Here is a 16,830-nt window from a genome sequence, read left to right as displayed (position 1 = left end):
CCGTCAGCAGTATCGTATCAGATGTCCAAATACCTCCAGTTTATCCGTACGCATCAGTTTCTGCCCAGCAGAGCCTCCTGGTACTGTAACAGTAGGATTTCCAGAAACCAGGACAGGAGTATTTGGTAAAAGCTCTGCAGGAACCAAGCCCATCCCAGGAGAAACATGACTCAGGTAGGGACTAAAAGCCATCGTGGGGCTTGTTGCAAGCGATGGAGTCACAGGAAACGTTGTCTGTATATAGAAAGAGGAAAAACAAAGTATTAGTTAAAAAGCTCTGTCATGGATTACCCATCAAAGCCTTGCAGCACTTCAATCCTTTTAGACAATTTGATTAGCAACATCAAAATGCTGTGCTTTCCAATCTATTCATTTATCGCCATTTTCTTGCGATCCATTCGCTTCTCCTGACTCACAGATTTGTGACTCATCCTGAACACAAGGCATCTTTATTTGCCAGATCAAAGCATATTGATGATCTTTATAGTTTAATGACACAATTAAGGATTTCATGCCAGCAATTAGGGCAGGCCCAAATTAAACAGACTTTCATTCCCAAATAAATGTCTCAGCTTCTGTATGTCTACGCCGCAATGCTGTACAGAGACCTCAAGGTAAGCTGCAGCTTCAGGACCTGGAAGCACGTAACTCCATTAGCTACGTGGTTGAATTCACTATCAGCCTGCACTGAGCTCCACGTTATCGTGGCTAGTGTGGCTCAGCTAGACAAATGGGATCATTTAGAGTCAGGCGAGGCATCTCTACTACAGTACACTTGGAGGTCTAGCATTCTGCACACCTAGGGTTTGTTTCAGACTGCCAACAGTCTTCAGGCAAAAGCAATTTTGCAGGAGTATCCCGAGCCTACGCTCCACGTGAATGGCAGCAAGAAGACACCAAACTCACTAGTTTTACAATGTGCCAGACCTCATGGCTTTGCCAAGAGCAGGTGGGTCATGGGCTTGGAAGAGCCATGGACAGATCGTACCAGATGAGATGGCCCAGGTAGGCCAGCAAGAGGTCCAGGACCTCAGCTATGCTGTGAGGAGTGATGTCCCATGAGGAGACAGAACAATGAGCCGTAAAGATGTTGACTGCTTCTGATCCCTAAATCGCATTCGGCAGGCCCTGCAAGCGCGGCAGAGCTTCAGCGCCGGTGGCCAGAGCAGCTCCCTGGCCTGAAGTGCTCCAGCAGCACCGGTCTGGGAAAGGAGCTGCCGTTCTGCCAGGCAGGCAAGATCACACAAAGCTCCTAAGCACGTGCTTAGTTTAAAGTCTGTGAATAGCCTCTGTAGCCAGGGAGTTTGTGAGACTTTAAAGCACCAGATCTGAGGTGCGTTTGGGAATGAAACCAATTCCAGCTGATGAAAAATCCCCCCTGCCCACCCCGAAGACCAGAGCCTGCAAGGCAGCACTCCTGCTCCTGTAGCAGGGGCTCAAGCAGCCCCTGGGGAAAGGAGCCTGTGACTTGCAACTATTTTTATTTTCCCTTCTGTCACCTGCTCCACTGTGAACTCCTGGTTACAGTTAAAGTTGCTCACATTTGCAGGCGTACGTGATGCCGTCCTCGGTAGCTAGAGCCTCTACTCAGCAATAAATGCAAGTGTGCTTATAAAATGGCCTGGGGCATTTTTTTGGCTACACACCTCATCCCCTCCTTGCTTTTACTTTTGTACCTCTAGTCCTGTGGGTTTCTAAAAGAAATCACACATGGACAGTGTGTTTCTCGACAGCATCTTCATCCCAGTACTTTCATAAGCTAGGAAACACTTTGCTGCTTGTGATCTGGAAGAAGCTAGCCACAGTAACACCAGCCAAGCTGTCCTAACCTATATTTAACTTAATGATACCCCCTTCCTAAGGTCAGAGTAACAGCAAGCAGCTCCTGAGCTGATGGGAAAGGGGATGACAGGTCACTGCCAGCACACGTCCCACTTTCCTCCACAACAAGGAGACATGGCCTCCTGAATCAGCGGCACTTGGTGCTTTAAGTGTAGCAGAACCAGATAATCCTCTGGGAGGGATTTCCAATTTTCCTTCTTTTGAGTCTAAGTCAAGCCCCACTTCAGCTGATGGGAGACTTTAACCGTTAAACCCAGAGATCCTCCAGTCCACGGCCCTTTATTAAATCATTTTCTTCTCTCTTTCAATTCTCTGTGGCTCCCAGACATTTTACACCTTTTGCTGCTAGAAAAGTTCTTTAAGGATCTTCAAATGCTGTGACTCCCTGAACACTTTAGTGAGAAGGCAGCATCCATTAGACTGTTTTCTTTTGTGTGAGCACTAGTAATTACAGTGGCATCTGCTGAACTTCTGCCACCATTCACACTGTAAATGCTATTTTAAGGAGTTTCTCCAGCCTGGCCAGTCTGCACAGGGTTATGCTGGGGCCCAACACACGTTCTCAGCACTTGTTTTGTATACCCGTAATAGCCCAAACCTTGCAGCACATGGGGCTTGCACAAATGTGCGGGCAAATCTACCCTATGTGTTTCCAGCACCCAATACGGCAGGAGTCCTGGGTATCCTGACAGAGTAGGTGTGGCACAGACATTGCTCCAGAATTTCAGGAGATCCTTTAAGGCAGGCTTCCCCTGCCTGGCCTCGAACACAACCAGGAGCCAGCCCGAGGACCTAGCTGGTTTCTGAGACAGAGGGGAGATGTTCCTCCCACTGCTCAAGCAGAGGATGCCAGGGCATTTGTGCAGCCAGAGAGGAAGGCTAGGGGCTTGCAATGCTTCACACTGAGTGAACTCACCAGAAACCGGTGGGAAGGGGTGCAAAACATTCGCGAAGAAATGATATATCAGCCCCTCCACCAAAGCCACTACAAACTGGGAGGCAGGTCCTGTCCCTGAAACACAGTCCCCATCTCCAAGGCTGTTCACTCAAGAGCAATCCCTCTCCTCACTAGGAACGACTGGCAAGGGCTAAGGGATCTGAACCCAAGCTGAAGAAGAGTGGAGGAAGGATGTTTATGAAGAGCAATTGAGGATGTACCCATGATCCTGGAGACCTGCAGAGGGGTGCATGAAGGAGCAGGATGGATTTTTATCACTGCCGCTGGCTGTTCACCCATTTCCATGCCCTGGCATCTGCTGCCACGTTCCCAAGGTTTCACAACTGCTTCTTCTGCCCACCTGAACTGTTCGCCCGGTGCCGATGACTGAAAGTGACAGCTCTGCTCCACACCCTGCCCATGGGCAGAGGACTGACACTTGGCAGCCACACAGGTATTTTCAGCAGATGCACAGCCAGAAAACGAGCAGACCTCGCTCAACACGTTAAACCTAGAAGCACTGGAGTTTTTAAGTCTGAACTGTGCTAAGCGCACTGAAAACTGCTCCTTTGTAAGCTGGCATCAGGGAGCTCTGTATTTATTGTGGCTGATGAGGGGAAAAGATGGGCTGCGCTCATTGCCAGCCCCAACTGCCTGTCTTGGATTGGGAAATCCAGTCTGGCTCATGCATCAGTACCAGTAATAAAGATGCTGCCAGCCAAATCTCTCCTCCCTTTACGTCTGTGCAGGTCCCCTGTGCCAGGCCTGTCCTGAGGGAATTCGAGTGAGTTTCTTCCTTGCAGCCAGAACCCAACTGTAATTTTTACTCCAAACAGCACTGCTCTCCTCAACATGCCTCCTCATCTACCTCTTGTGATCGCATCCAGCCAGGAGACCTGATAGATCAATATTATGACTGTACACTAAAAAGAAAAGTCAGCTTAGTTGCTGGTGTGCTCTAGGGCAAAACAGCCGGATTGAAAGTATCAACACTTACGCCTGCTGCCCCCCTTAAAGCTCTTGCAAGTTCAGGAAATACAGGGGCACATTTCCTTGCAAACTACCTTTTATTAATCATAGCACATGCAGACACTACCAGTAAGTCCTGAGCAGAGAGAAACAGGTTACAGTGCAGCAGCAGAGGGGTTCAGACCAGTAACAGCTCACAAGACTGGTTTACTGAGTATTAAAATAAATAAATAAAAGCTGAAATGGCTGTTGTGAGAACACATCTGGGGGGAGCGCTGCCAAGGACTCTGACATCTCTGAGCTCCTCACAGACCCCAAGCACAGGAGCCACTGGGTTAAAGGTGTGAGCAGAGAGAAGGGACGGTCCCAGGGAGGGGCATTTGTCACCACTGGTGGTGACAGAACCTGGAACAGCTGATTTTGTTAACAAACTAGAAGTTGCATTCAATTTGCTTAGTAGCAGAAATCATGCTAAAGCTAGAGAAGAAACACATAGTAGGTGTGAAGAGGAAGGCAGAGGAGCGGCTGGTGTTTTGTCGAACACAAGTGCTGTCTCAGCCAGGAAGTGTTGATTCTGAGTTACCTCAGACCCTAAAAAGGGAAAGCCTGAAAATGAGAGACCCAATATAAATACAGAGGTGTTGATGGCATGAAGGAGGGGAGACAGGTCACTGCTAAGCAGCTACACATAGAAAACACACAAAAAACAGCGGCAGCTTTTATTAGTCTGGTGATAGAAATGTAGAAGATAAAGATGTTGTACTGAAAAAGCTGAAGACCCTGATACTGAAAGCATAATTGATGCTGTTCAGAAAAAGCAAAAACCTGTGTTCCCCTCCAATGCAACTGCATGGGGCTGGCTGTAAAACCACCCCTCTAACATGAAGGCTGAACATGCTGGAGTGAATCCAACCGGCCAAAGCATCCAGCTACCTATCACCACAGATGCTCGTTTCCCCAGTCAGACCGCAAAGACACACTCCTAGCTCAAAGGATCTCTCATTTGTGGGCTACTGTAGTGTAAAAGTCAGGTGTTAATGCCCCACAGCACTGCCTCTTGGCAGACACCAGCTCCCGGCTGGCCAGGGTACGTGTGTTTATTCATTCCTAGTGTGCCTTTGACTAGAGGCTGAGATATAGATCAGTTTTTTGCTGCATGGAACAAATGCATGCCCAAAACACTGTTGAAATCTGCTCCAGCACTTGTTCCAAGCGTCACTGGTCAAGTGAGTTGGTCACCCTGTGCTTTAATCCCTCCATCAGCACCAAGGGGCAGCAGCAGGGTCCCGCTGGCCCAGGAGGGGACACAGGGCTGGGTCAAAGTCTGGGTTGTCTTCAGGAGCATGGGTAACTCAGAGCTGTCAAGACAGTCTTGGCTACGAAGACCTTGACAGGAAGAAAAGATTAAGAGCTTGAAAAGAGAGCGAGCTCAGAGAGAGGAAACAACTTCCCAGGGCAGCAGCGGAGGCAGCTGCAGGGCAGGAGTGCAGAGGCAGGTGTGTCAACACTGCCGTGCTCTATCCAACTGCCTGTTCAGACACAGCTAACAGGGCAGCACCACGCAAGCCACTGCCCTGCTCCACCAGGTCAATTTAGAGCCGGTGCTGAAACACCTCCATGGCCAGCTCCAAAAGTCTGTCTCGCACTGCTGCAAAGGGACAAAGCAGAATGGAGAGGGTAGGGATCAGGCCCAGGGTGCAGCACTTTTTGGGTGGTCTTACTTTGGTGCACACATGGCTCAAAGTGACTGTATCTGAGAAACCAGACACAGCATTGACCAAAATGGCTCTCCATATCAATGCCAGAGCCCAGCTCTATTCACCTTAGAATCATAGAATAGTTTGGGTTGGAAGGGACCTTTAAAAGTCATCTAGTCCAACCCCCCTGTCGTGGGTAGGGACATCTTCAACTAGATCAGGTCGCTCAGAGCCCCATCCAACCGACCTTGAATGTTTCCAGGGATGGGGCTTCAACCTGACTTTTACACAGTCTAACAGAGACAGAGGCGCAAAACCAACGCAGAGAGCTTCCAGCACAGCTCAACCAAAGCCAGCAGTCAAGGTGAGTTTGGACTTTCAAAAGTCAAGGCTCTAGTAGAGTCTTCCTACTTGGCACCGACATGGTCTCTGCAAGGTCTCTCCCGGACAAATACACCATGCTGAGCAAATAGTCTGCTCCACGTCCTTGCCTGACTTGTTTTAAAGTGCTGTACGAAGCAGTCTGTTTGAAACTGCATCACGGGCACCAAACATTCACGTGATTCTCAGCTTTGCACGAACAGTTAGCAGCAACATCAGAGAGCAACCACGACTTCAGAGAAATAAGCTCACACTAGCAACCATTAATTCACACCTAGTAGGCTTCCGTGAGCAGCATGCAGCAGGCAGCCCAGCTGGGACATGGTTCTTCTCCAAGCAGCACCTTCATTAAACAGCCATCATCAGGGTCCTGGCTCTTGGTTCAATGGGAAGATTAGCTCTTGCTGGATGTCAGTGGTGGTGCAAGAAGATCTGGTGGTGAATGTTTAGATGCAAGCTCACAGACAGACACATTCAACGCCATTTCAGGAAGCGTGGTGAAAAGCTGCTATGTCAAGTGCTGGGTTTTTTTTGGTTGGTTGGTTGTTGGTGTTTTGTTTTGGGGTTTTTTTTTTTTATTTTTTTAAACACCGTAGCTTTTCTGGTGAAAATTGTTTTGTTTTGGGTTTTTTTTATTTTTTTAAACACCATAGCTTTTCTGGTGAAAACGCACTTTAAAATGTCTAAGCATTCAGCTACTGTTTGGAGCTATTAAGCACGCTGATCCAAATCTCATCTCTGGCAAGCATCCCAATTAAGCAGGCATCCCGTTGATCAGCTTTCTGATCACATGGGATTTGTTCTGCTGCTGCATCTGATATAATACTTTCTGCTTTGAAGAATTTCATGTGTAGCCAGAAGGAGGCCCCACCCTTCTCATTTAGAGAGAAAAAAAATTCTCAAAGCCTGCTTCCACTGGCAGCATCTTCAGGAAATCAAAGGCGGGTGAAAGAGCAATCTCTTGTTTGTCCTGAAATTGGTGTGGAGCAAGTCGGGCAGCAGGAATTAGACCAAAAGCTCGTTTACTCTGAACAAAGTGTGGGAAAGCAGGAAGGGAGCAGTCATTGCAGAACAAATTTTTATTTTTCTTCTTTGCCCATGTCTCTCTCATGGCACAATTTAGAAACCAGAGACCTTTCTCATCAGATAAGGTTACCTCTGAAATGAGAGTACTAACCAGACAAACCGACAGATTCAGTCTCAGAGGCAATTTAAAAGGCAGGAGTGAAATTGCAGGAGGAGTGAACTGGACCTGCAAGATTGCAAAATGGGAAGATGGGAACTTTCCAAAGAGGAAATCCCAAAGATGTTTTGAATAGCCAGCCAAAGAGCATCCACTGTGAATTCCCCACAGAGGAAAACCCCAAACAGGAAAGGTTTGCTTTTGGTACAGGACTAGGAAACCAGTGCTACATTTTGTGGGAATTCAGGATTTCCTTCTCATGCGCACGTACTTTCATGAAAAGTGAACTCCACAAAAAGAGGTGCAAAGATTACAGCAGATTAGAGTTTAAGGCGCAGAGCAACTAAAGATTTTTTTCTGGGGCCCATTTTCTCTTCTGCCTCACTTTTCCATCTTCGAAATGGGAAGAATAAACAGCATTTCCCTAACATACATGGCAGGGTGAAGATAAAGCTGCTAACACACACGCAGGATGACCAGAGTGAGGGTGAACACGGAAGAGCCTTCACAAGACAGGAGGAACACGCCAGACTGGGGAAATGCCCCGGTATGGTGGTAGAGCACCATCACGGAGGGACACTGGCCAGCTTTCCCTCCTGAAACACAGCATCGTTGCAAGCTCTTACACCAAACAACACAAGAGCATCCAGCAAGGAAGAACCTTCCACCAGTCTCTTGTGAGGATAAACCAGAGACACTCCAGCTTGTCAAAGCTGGGATGCTGAGTCTGAAGCCTCATTTGGGCAGAGGAGCCAGGCGCTGTAGGCGGGATACCAAGAGGCCAAGTGCAGGTTGGTACACAGACTTGCACATCTTCAGGCTGGAAGAGTCTGTCCTAGGGATCCAGCCAGACCTCCCGTGTGGCACAGCATGGGGAACCTCACCCAACAACTGCACATCAAGTGCATGTTGCCCCAGGAAAGACATTCAGCCCCGACTTTAAATGGAGAATTCCTAATTAGGCTCTTGGTTAAAAACGTGCAGCTTATTTATGTCAGCACCAAAAAGCTGCTTCAAGACCTCTGACATTTCTTAAAATACACATAGCGACAGACTCAAACTCAGCTGACAAATGTCACCCCATCCCAGATACACCAGCCAGCAGACACAAGCCATCCTCTCCCTGGCATAACAGGGTTCTCCAGCCTGAAAACCTGTTTTAACCGATAGGCTACAGCAGGGACAGGCAGTGAAGGCTTCTCTGAACTACCTGCTCTGCAAACACCCGTCTCCCACAGGCTTCCCTCCCTACCTGAAGAGAAGCAAATCTTTCCTGCTGTTAGTATAAAACAGCATTACTGTGAAAAACAAGTGACAGGGCTGTGACATTAGCACAACTCTCTGCTGGGACAAATGCAGTGAAATGGGTCTTACTCCAGACATAAAAATGTATTAAGGTCTGGGTAGGATTAATCTTCCCCAATTTTAGCCCACCAGTACAACACATCTAGTCCAAGGGACACAACTGGCCCCTTGCCACAGTGTGGAAGAACTCCAGCATCCTCACCCCAATGTAAAACAGCTATCCAAAATAGGATCCATTGGAATTGAGCCACTTGGAACTTCTGGAACGTACATGAATTAACTGGTCAAATATCCACCTGGTGGCAAGACCGTTCCACTTGATGCTCTGAATCTCACAGCTCCTTAGTTGTCAGAGGAAAGGGGAGCCACAGCTTGCAAGAAGATGCAGAGGTAGCATCAGACATCCCTCTGGAAGATGCTGCCCAACTCCGTGCAGCACAACCAACCACCTGAGCAAAAGCACAGGGCTGGGTCCTCCACGAGGAGACAGGAAAGAAATGTGGAGCAGCGTGACCCCGATTCATTGCTGTAACTTACAATTGGCTGTAGCTGCGCGCCTGGTAGCATGAACTGCATTTGCTGAGCAAACATGGCTGCGGCTGTCTTCTGCTGGATCAGGTTGTTGCGTCCATTTATTTCAAGTTGTGTTTTTAAGTGCGGGGGAGGGTGGAGATATTTGCAGTTCTCCCGGGTACACCGGCCCTAAAAAACATAATGAAACAGCATTTCACTGATTACTCCCAGACATAAAAATGTATTAAGGTCTGGGTAGGATTAATCTTCCCCAATTTTAGCCCACCAGTACAACACATCTAGTCCAAGGGACACAACTGGCCCCTTGCCACAGTGTGGAAGAACTCCAGCATCCTCACCCCAATGTAAAACAGCTATCCAAAATAGGATCCATTGGAATTGAGCCACTTGGAACTTCTGGAACGTACATGAATTAACTGGTCAAATATCCACCTGGTGGCAAGACCGTTCCACTTGATGCTCTGAATCTCACAGCTCCTTAGTTGTCAGAGGAAAGGGGAGCCACAGCTTGCAAGAAGATGCAGAGGTAGCATCAGACATCCCTCTGGAAGATGCTGCCCAACTCCGTGCAGCACAACCAACCACCTGAGCAAAAGCACAGGGCTGGGTCCTCCACGAGGAGACAGGAAAGAAATGTGGAGCAGCGTGACCCCGATTCATTGCTGTAACTTACAATTGGCTGTAGCTGCGCGCCTGGTAGCATGAACTGCATTTGCTGAGCAAACATGGCTGCGGCTGTCTTCTGCTGGATCAGGTTGTTGCGTCCATTTATTTCAAGTTGTGTTTTTAAGTGCGGGGGAGGGTGGAGATATTTGCAGTTCTCCCGGGTACACCGGCCCTAAAAAACATAATGAAACAGCATTTCACTGAATGTAACACTCAGGGCAGCCAGAGAAATTTAATTAAGGATTGTTTGGGTTACTGTAACAACACAAACATCTAGGTGGAGGCAGTTTAGTAGCTACTGTGCCTCTTTTGTGATTTTTCTATAGAAGTGCAATACTGAGGTGAAGAGAAGAGCAACATGACTTCTCCTGCTCTAACACTAACTGAATACTATCAAGCTAAACCCAAAAGTTAGGCTTCCTGATGTTAAAATGATTGTTGTAAAAAAAAAAAAAAAAAGCTAACACAAATACCAGCATTTTCAGAAGTTAGTGGCAACAGCTCCAGAAACAACAACAGAAATTCCCCATTTTCTTGTGTGGGTTGTTTTTCCCCTCCCTCCCAACACCAGACCACTTAATTGGCCCTGACAACCAGACAGCGAGAAACAAAACTGTCTCCACCACTTCCCCAGCTGGGCTGGGTAAAACATTAAGACGACAGCTCTGTAAAGCAGCACCTCTGATCTTCAACATGCATGTACTGAGATGCTGAGAACTGGTAGTCACAGGAGGAAGAACTGAAACAATTTCCCCTTTGTGCTTTCATTTGTTAAAAGCCACAGTATGTTGCATCCCTGACTACTTCCCCCCCCCCGCCAAATAAACATAAGCACTAGGGAAGCCAGTGGCTCCTAAAAAGCAAAGGATCACTAATGTTACAGATCACCTCAAATCAACTGAGACCATCACTTTTAAAAAACATCTATAAACTGTGCCTTGCTTTAATAGTGTTTGCAAGTAGACGTAGGAAGATAAATACCAACAGTCCACTGAACACAGAAAACTAGTAACAAATTTTGTCGTTAAGATGAAATAATTCTTGAAAAATAGTTCCCCCCCCCCCCTTTCTCTGTGTATTCCCTCCTCAAGAAACAGAGGCATACAGAATACAAGAAACATTTCATGCAACTTTATGCGTAAATTTTATAAATAACTTCTGGTGAATTTTTTTGAGGAAGTAATTCTGCTGTAGCTATTCAGAGCCTAATAAAACAAGGCCAGGCCTGGGGACCACAGAGCTGTTGCATGACAGGTAACTAATAATTGTTCCTGCAGCCAGCAAAGGAGCAGGACCGTCCATTACCCAGCCTGTCCCTGGCACTCTCCTCAAGGGCCGGACACTGAGTTCTCGGTCTCAATATATTAAGTTTGCTTTCAAAAACGGGGCACATCGGGTGACCCCACATACCTGCTCCTGTTGGCAGGATCACACACAGCAGAGCTGTAATCCCATAACCAGGTCCACAAAGGTACACCCATTACACACCACCGCACCCAGGGCACAGACTGGTGGAAACCCTCTGGGATGGGCCCCTGCCTGCATCCAGGATGCTCCCCTGGGGATTTTTAAGATCTGTATCTGCCTGTACAAATGTACAGGTGGAATCGCTGGACAGTCTGGGTACCACTGCACAAAGCTGACACTGCTGCAGGGGTTGCTTTTGAACCCCCAGACAGGCTCCTCAGCACGCCAAGAGAGGGGCAGGTCACTGGAGAGCAGTCGAAGATCTGCAAGCTTTATGTGTGCTTTCCTCTGCCCCCTTTCCTGGTGAGGATAACAGCTTCACTGGGGAAAGGGCTGCAGAGCCCATCTGCGGCGTGAAAGGGGCTGTACAATGGGGCATCATGAGAAACAGGCTCCTTTATCTTCTCCAAGGAGATCAGAGCGCTAAACAAAACTCCTGGCTCCCTGTTATTATTTAGAGGCAAATAATTAAATGCAAGAAGTGATGGTCTAAACCCACTGGGACAGGAAAAAACACTCCCAAACTTCAGCAGCCCGCCTTTGCGGAGTGAAACTCTCTGCCCTGCTCCTAGAAGAGCCCAGTGGCTCCTGACAACCCAACTCAAAAAGAAAGAGGCTTTTTAATGCTATTGTTTTGGCTTCTCAGCAATCTAACAGCCCCAGATCCCCAGCAGTGAGTTAACTGCTCACAGGCCCAGAGCACATGAATCTTCATCACCACACACTTTCTTACATCTGTGTAAGGTGAGGGTAAAATGGCACCACACAGCTGGCTGGTGCTCAGACAATCCAGCACTACTACAAGGTAAATAACTGCATTAATCTGGAAGGAGACTCATCAGTGCTAGGTAGGTTTGGGTCATCCTTCTCATGGCATCTTTCCAGCTGCATGGCATCAGGTCCCTCCACAGCCCTTCCCATCACCTGGGACCCAACAAGAGTCCAGCATTCAGGCTCAGAGCATATCTGCAGCGTCTCACCTCCACAACTTCTGCGGGGCTGCTCAGGTTGCTGCAGACCAGGAGCAGACCCCGCAGAGCAGCGGGTTGTCCGATGGCCAGGCAGCTGGTCTGTTCTAAGCTCCAGTCTTCGAGGGCTTACGCATCAGCCTTAGAAATTCCTCCTGGTTGAAACTTGGCACAAGTGCTTTGGGTTGGGAAAACACTAATTTCTACCAAATTTGGAATAAATCTGTGTAGATGTTTCTACACTGCAGGAATGGAGAAGATGAAAAAAGAGCTACTATTTTTTGTAAACAATACTTACAGGGCCTTCTTCAACTTGAAAAGGACTTTGCTATTCCAACTGAAATTTTGCATGTCATTGATACTAGCCACCCCAGCTTGGTGTGAAGCTTCGTTCTACTTTTTTCTCAAAACAGAGTTTGTTTAATTCCAACAGGGGGTTCTACAAACAGGACGTTTTTATTAAAAATCCACATACAGCATGAGGCCTTGATCCTGCAGACAAAGCTGTGAGCAGAAAGCAGTGCCCACACAGAGTGCTACTGGTTTCAATGAGGACATGTATTTGCGAGGAACTGAGAGCTGTGCAGATGCTGCCGCAGAGCAAAGGCTGTGAAGTGCAGCAGGGTTGTCAGTCAGGCCTTCTAGGGCTCCAGGAAGACTAAATGAATCACCGCTGCACTTGGATTCAAAACCACACCTTCAATCTAGCTCATTCTCATCATCATTTTGATCCTGAGCATAATCAACCACTGCATTTCACCAGGACAGGTTAGAAGCCACAGCTGAGTCAGGTTGCCCTCTCCAACACCACAGTAGGTTCTTCATCTCTCAGACAATGAATTTTAGGAACTGATGATGTGATGGTGACACAAAATGTTCCCAGTTTAGACATCCAGCTATGAAACAACTTTCAAGATGTCTTGCTCTGAAGTGATGGGCACCTCTAGTATCCTCTGAACTCCAACACTGGTAGGGGTGATCCCTTCTACACTTCTATCACAATGCCCACAGTTCACTACTTCTCAGCAACACATACACTCTTCAAGACCAATTTCAGCTCTACGAAAGCCGCCAGAAGGACAAAGGAACTGCCATTATTCACTTCTCAGTACCAGCTGCAACACAGCAGGGAAAACAACAGGGAACTGGTAGCAAATCTGCTGTGTGGATACTGGGCTGGGGACAAATAAGGACAACTCCATTTTATACGTGGGTGGCCTAGGAATACAATATGAGAAAATACAACAGGAGTCAGCCCCCTAAGTTTCAGGTGAGCATCTTTATGCTAAAAGGCCCAGTTTTGCTGCAGTGACTAGCTGTGGCTCCAGCACATCCAATGCTCAGTACAGGGCACAGGACAGCCCCAGTGCCCTGCAGAGACACTCTCCAAGCTGAGCGTTGCACTAAAAAGCACCATCCTAGCACCTGCAGCAGGTCGCTGCATGTGTCAGGAAGGGGCACAGTGCTCAGAGACCGACCTGTGTCAGCGAGCAGCGTGCTGAGCCTGCTGGGACCAGTGTAGCCATCCTGTTTTAACTGGAGGAGTTTGTTGCTGTTAATTTAGCATGAGCATTGACTCCAGGGAAGGTGCATTGCCACCTTGTCCCGGGTGGCACGCGAGCCTGCAGCCAGGGAATCACCACCCAGCAACACACTCTGCTGCTGGCCTTGGTAACGTGCTAAATATAGCCATATTTTCTGGCTCCTCGCAAAATGGAAGGAGTCTGAAGGACCATATTCGTCAGCTTCTTTGCCAACTACAGCCAGGAGGGAAAAGCATATGGACTGCACTTCCCAAGGCTTGAAAAATGGATATTAAAAATAAATCATTAAAAGATTTTATAAGAGTATCTTCTCCCCCTTTCCTTCCACACACTCCCCCACCCTTACAGTAGGCTGCTGGCATGTGATTGACTCTGTGTTGCCAACTTAAGTCATGCTGTGATGGCGCATACTGTAAATGGCTGGCATCTGACACTAGCTAATGTGACAGCAGCTTGCAGTGCAACAAAGCCAGCTGTTTCGAGTGCAGCACTGATGGCAGCACACTTAAATCCAGTAGAAAAACCTGCATTACACCTGGCTGTTTGGAGTCTGCTGGGCTGCACCTTGTCATCTGCATCCTAGCTCAGAGGGATGCAAATAAAAGCACACCGGGTACTGCACCAGGCTGGATGAACCCACCCTAAGCATGCTGCACAAATTCTCTTCTCATTGGCTGCTGAAGTAAGCTGAACTGTGCTGCAGAAACAAGGCTTCCAGCACAAACCCACGGCTTGCTCATGTTTGCACCAGTAATGCAGTTTGTTACAGTCTTTTTAATCCTGGACACCAGCGAGGGGTTCCAGAGCAGACATGTATTTCTGGTTTTAATGACTGCACTGTATGTCCCATCAATCACCAGCAGTTCTCATGTGAAAATCTTTAAGCTAATATTGCTTTTCACACACTGGAGGCTGCAGTAGGTTTGTGCCCTGACTATGCTGTCTTTTCCACAGACACTGATGACATGTGCAACGACTGACAGCAAAAAGAATGAAAAGAGACCAGGCAGGAAAGGATTTCCATGTTTTGCACAAAACCAGGCACCAAAACACAGCTTGTCTGCATAACTTTTCCCTGCATGAAGCAGCAGATTTCCACCCCTCCAAGAAGAACTCAGTGGTGAGGCACATTCAGAGATGTGCTGGCCCTGCTTACTCAGTGCCTGCTGCTCCAGCACTGAGGCACGAACGCTCTCTGCTTTCCATCCCACGCTGCACATGCACACAGAGGCCTTCTCCTGGCCAGGGATCCTCACTCCTGTCAGAGCCTTGCATGGCTTTCACATGTGCAATACAACCTCAGCCACCACGGTGTCTGCCCCTGCATCTGGACAGCAGACAGAGACCAGGCTGCAGAACTGCCCACAAAGCATGAATTGCCATGCAACAGTGGGAGGCAGAAAGGGGGGAGCTCTGGGCTTCATCCCTGTGTCCATGCAGCGCAGCTAAGAACATGTACTGAGCAGCACATGCTGCTCCAGGTCTACCCCTGCTGTCATCTGCTCTCTAAGAAAAGAGAGACACTGGGAGGCAGACTTGGTATCTGGTAATGCCCAAGCTCAAAGTCCTTCGCCCACCCTATAGGAACTTGCAGCTTCAAAGATAACCTCCCAGGAAAACAAACCACCAGGGCGTTGGGAACACTGTCCATCCACCACCCCAACTCAAGTGTTTCGTGCTCGTTACGGTTTGTCCCTAAGCAATTTGCTCCAGGGCTGAACAACTGGCATGCTGGCTCATCCTGCCATCTCCAATGCGCTGCATGGCTCATTCTGCCATCTCCAATGCTGCACCACACTCCTCTTTCTGCACAGGTAGAGAGCTGTGCTGGAGGGAGGAAGGGAGATGGCTGTCCATCTCACTGCTGGAGCAAACACCTTCCACTCAGCAAACAACATCAAATAGCATGGAAATAGCATGTTTTCAACTGGAAAACAAAGGAGGTTGGAGCCAACAAGTCAGCCTGATCATTAGCGAGTGTTATGTCTCAGATAGGTGTTCATGCAGCCAAGCTGTCACTTGCTGCAGTTCAAAGCCTAGCTCTGTACATACCTTATCTGCAATTCTTTTCTACAGGCTAATGAAATGTTAAAAGTTACACTGCCAACTGAGTCAGTGAGAAGTACAACCTTGCAACCTCCCTTGAACATTGACCCTGGCACAGTACCTCAGATTAACTTTTGCTTAATAGCAATGCTTTTCTCCTCACGGCGTTAGAGCAGCTCACTTTTACAGAGAGGTTTTAAAGTGTAATTATGTACAAAGCACTCCTTGAATGTGTTCTCATGGAAGGCTGTTAGCCCACCTAGAAGGATCCTAAAAAGCAGGCCTAGAAGGATGTAGAGAAGTGACACATCACCCCTAGGCCTACACAGATCAACTTCACCTATTTTCTTTGTACCTATTACTTGTGTATTTCCCAGACAAGGGACTCCAACACATCATTCTCCCTGCAGCTATAAAGCTCTTCCTGATTCTCAACTGCAGTTTTGCTCCTCCTGCAACCAAAGCCTAAAACTTGTCTTACTCCAGAGGGCCAGAACAGGAGTTACTCCCTTCTGCTTTGAGGAAGGGCCCATACTTAAAGGCTGCAGTCACATCTATCCCCCTTCCTCAAACCTCTCTGCTCTAGACTATGCAAACCATGCTCTTTCAACTTTGTGAGCACGGCCTCCAAGCCTTTCATTAGGCTGCTCCCCCAGTCAGCCTGCACCCCTGCTGACATGTGTGCATGCACGGGGCACTGCTAAACCCTTACCAGTGCTGTGCATGTACGAAGATTTTTGTCACGTGTCCTGCAGATGACACTGCTGCTTATACATCCCTGCATGACATTTTCTTTCCTTCTAACAGTGTAACATTTTTGATTCACTCTCAACAAGCCTTTTCCAGAACTGCTGCCTACCCAGCTATGCTGCATCCTGTATCATGCAGCTGATTCACTTAAATGCAATATTTTGTACTGCTTTTATTGAACTCACACCCCTTTTTTATGGACTATTTTTCCAACCTGTCAAGATTATCTGCAAGTCCACATCTGGTTCTCTAAAGTGTCTGTAGTTCCTCCCAGCTCAGAGCACCCTACCAATTTAACAAGCGTACTCTCTCTATTCCATCATTCAAGTCATCAGAACAAAACAAAACCAAACCGAACAGTCTTGCCAAGCACAAGACTGCTTCCAGACTGCCACTGAACTCAGTCTTCCAAGCTGTTGTGGGTTGTCACATAGAAGTTTCTCCTATGCTTTGTTCCCTGTCTTGTTTGGAAACTGATTTGTGCCACGTCAAAGGCTCCCAAATCCCATGCCAGCACTCCATCCTCCCTCTCTCTCTGAAA

At 47.9% G+C, this 16,830-nt stretch overlaps 1 protein-coding gene across 3 annotated transcripts in view; it reads right to left on the bottom strand.

Annotated features, from left to right (window-relative positions):
* Positions 1-16,830, bottom strand: part of MBNL3 (muscleblind like splicing regulator 3) — a 59,734-nt gene that overhangs the window by 21,549 nt on the left and 21,355 nt on the right. For 2 of the 3 annotated variants that reach the window (XR_657975.2, XM_019474206.1), the window contains exons 2-3: positions 9,522-9,686; positions 34-234 (exon numbers count right to left, since the gene is read on the bottom strand). Coding sequence is in view for 2 of the 3 variants with exons in the window: in XM_019474206.1 (XP_019329751.1) it covers positions 34-234; positions 9,522-9,686 (366 nt within the window). In the remaining variant the exon portion in view is untranslated. Of the gene's footprint in view, positions 1-33; positions 235-8,851; positions 9,013-9,521; positions 9,687-16,830 lie in introns of those variants that run through there. The other variant, XM_019474207.1, reaches the window with a different exon arrangement.

Source organism: Aptenodytes forsteri, unplaced genomic scaffold, assembly GCF_000699145.1.
Source record: "Aptenodytes forsteri isolate BGI_AS27 unplaced genomic scaffold, ASM69914v1 Scaffold265, whole genome shotgun sequence".
In the NCBI taxonomy this organism is placed as follows: domain Eukaryota; kingdom Metazoa; phylum Chordata; class Aves; order Sphenisciformes; family Spheniscidae; genus Aptenodytes; species Aptenodytes forsteri.
This window is presented reverse-complemented; position numbering and strand designations above follow the sequence as displayed.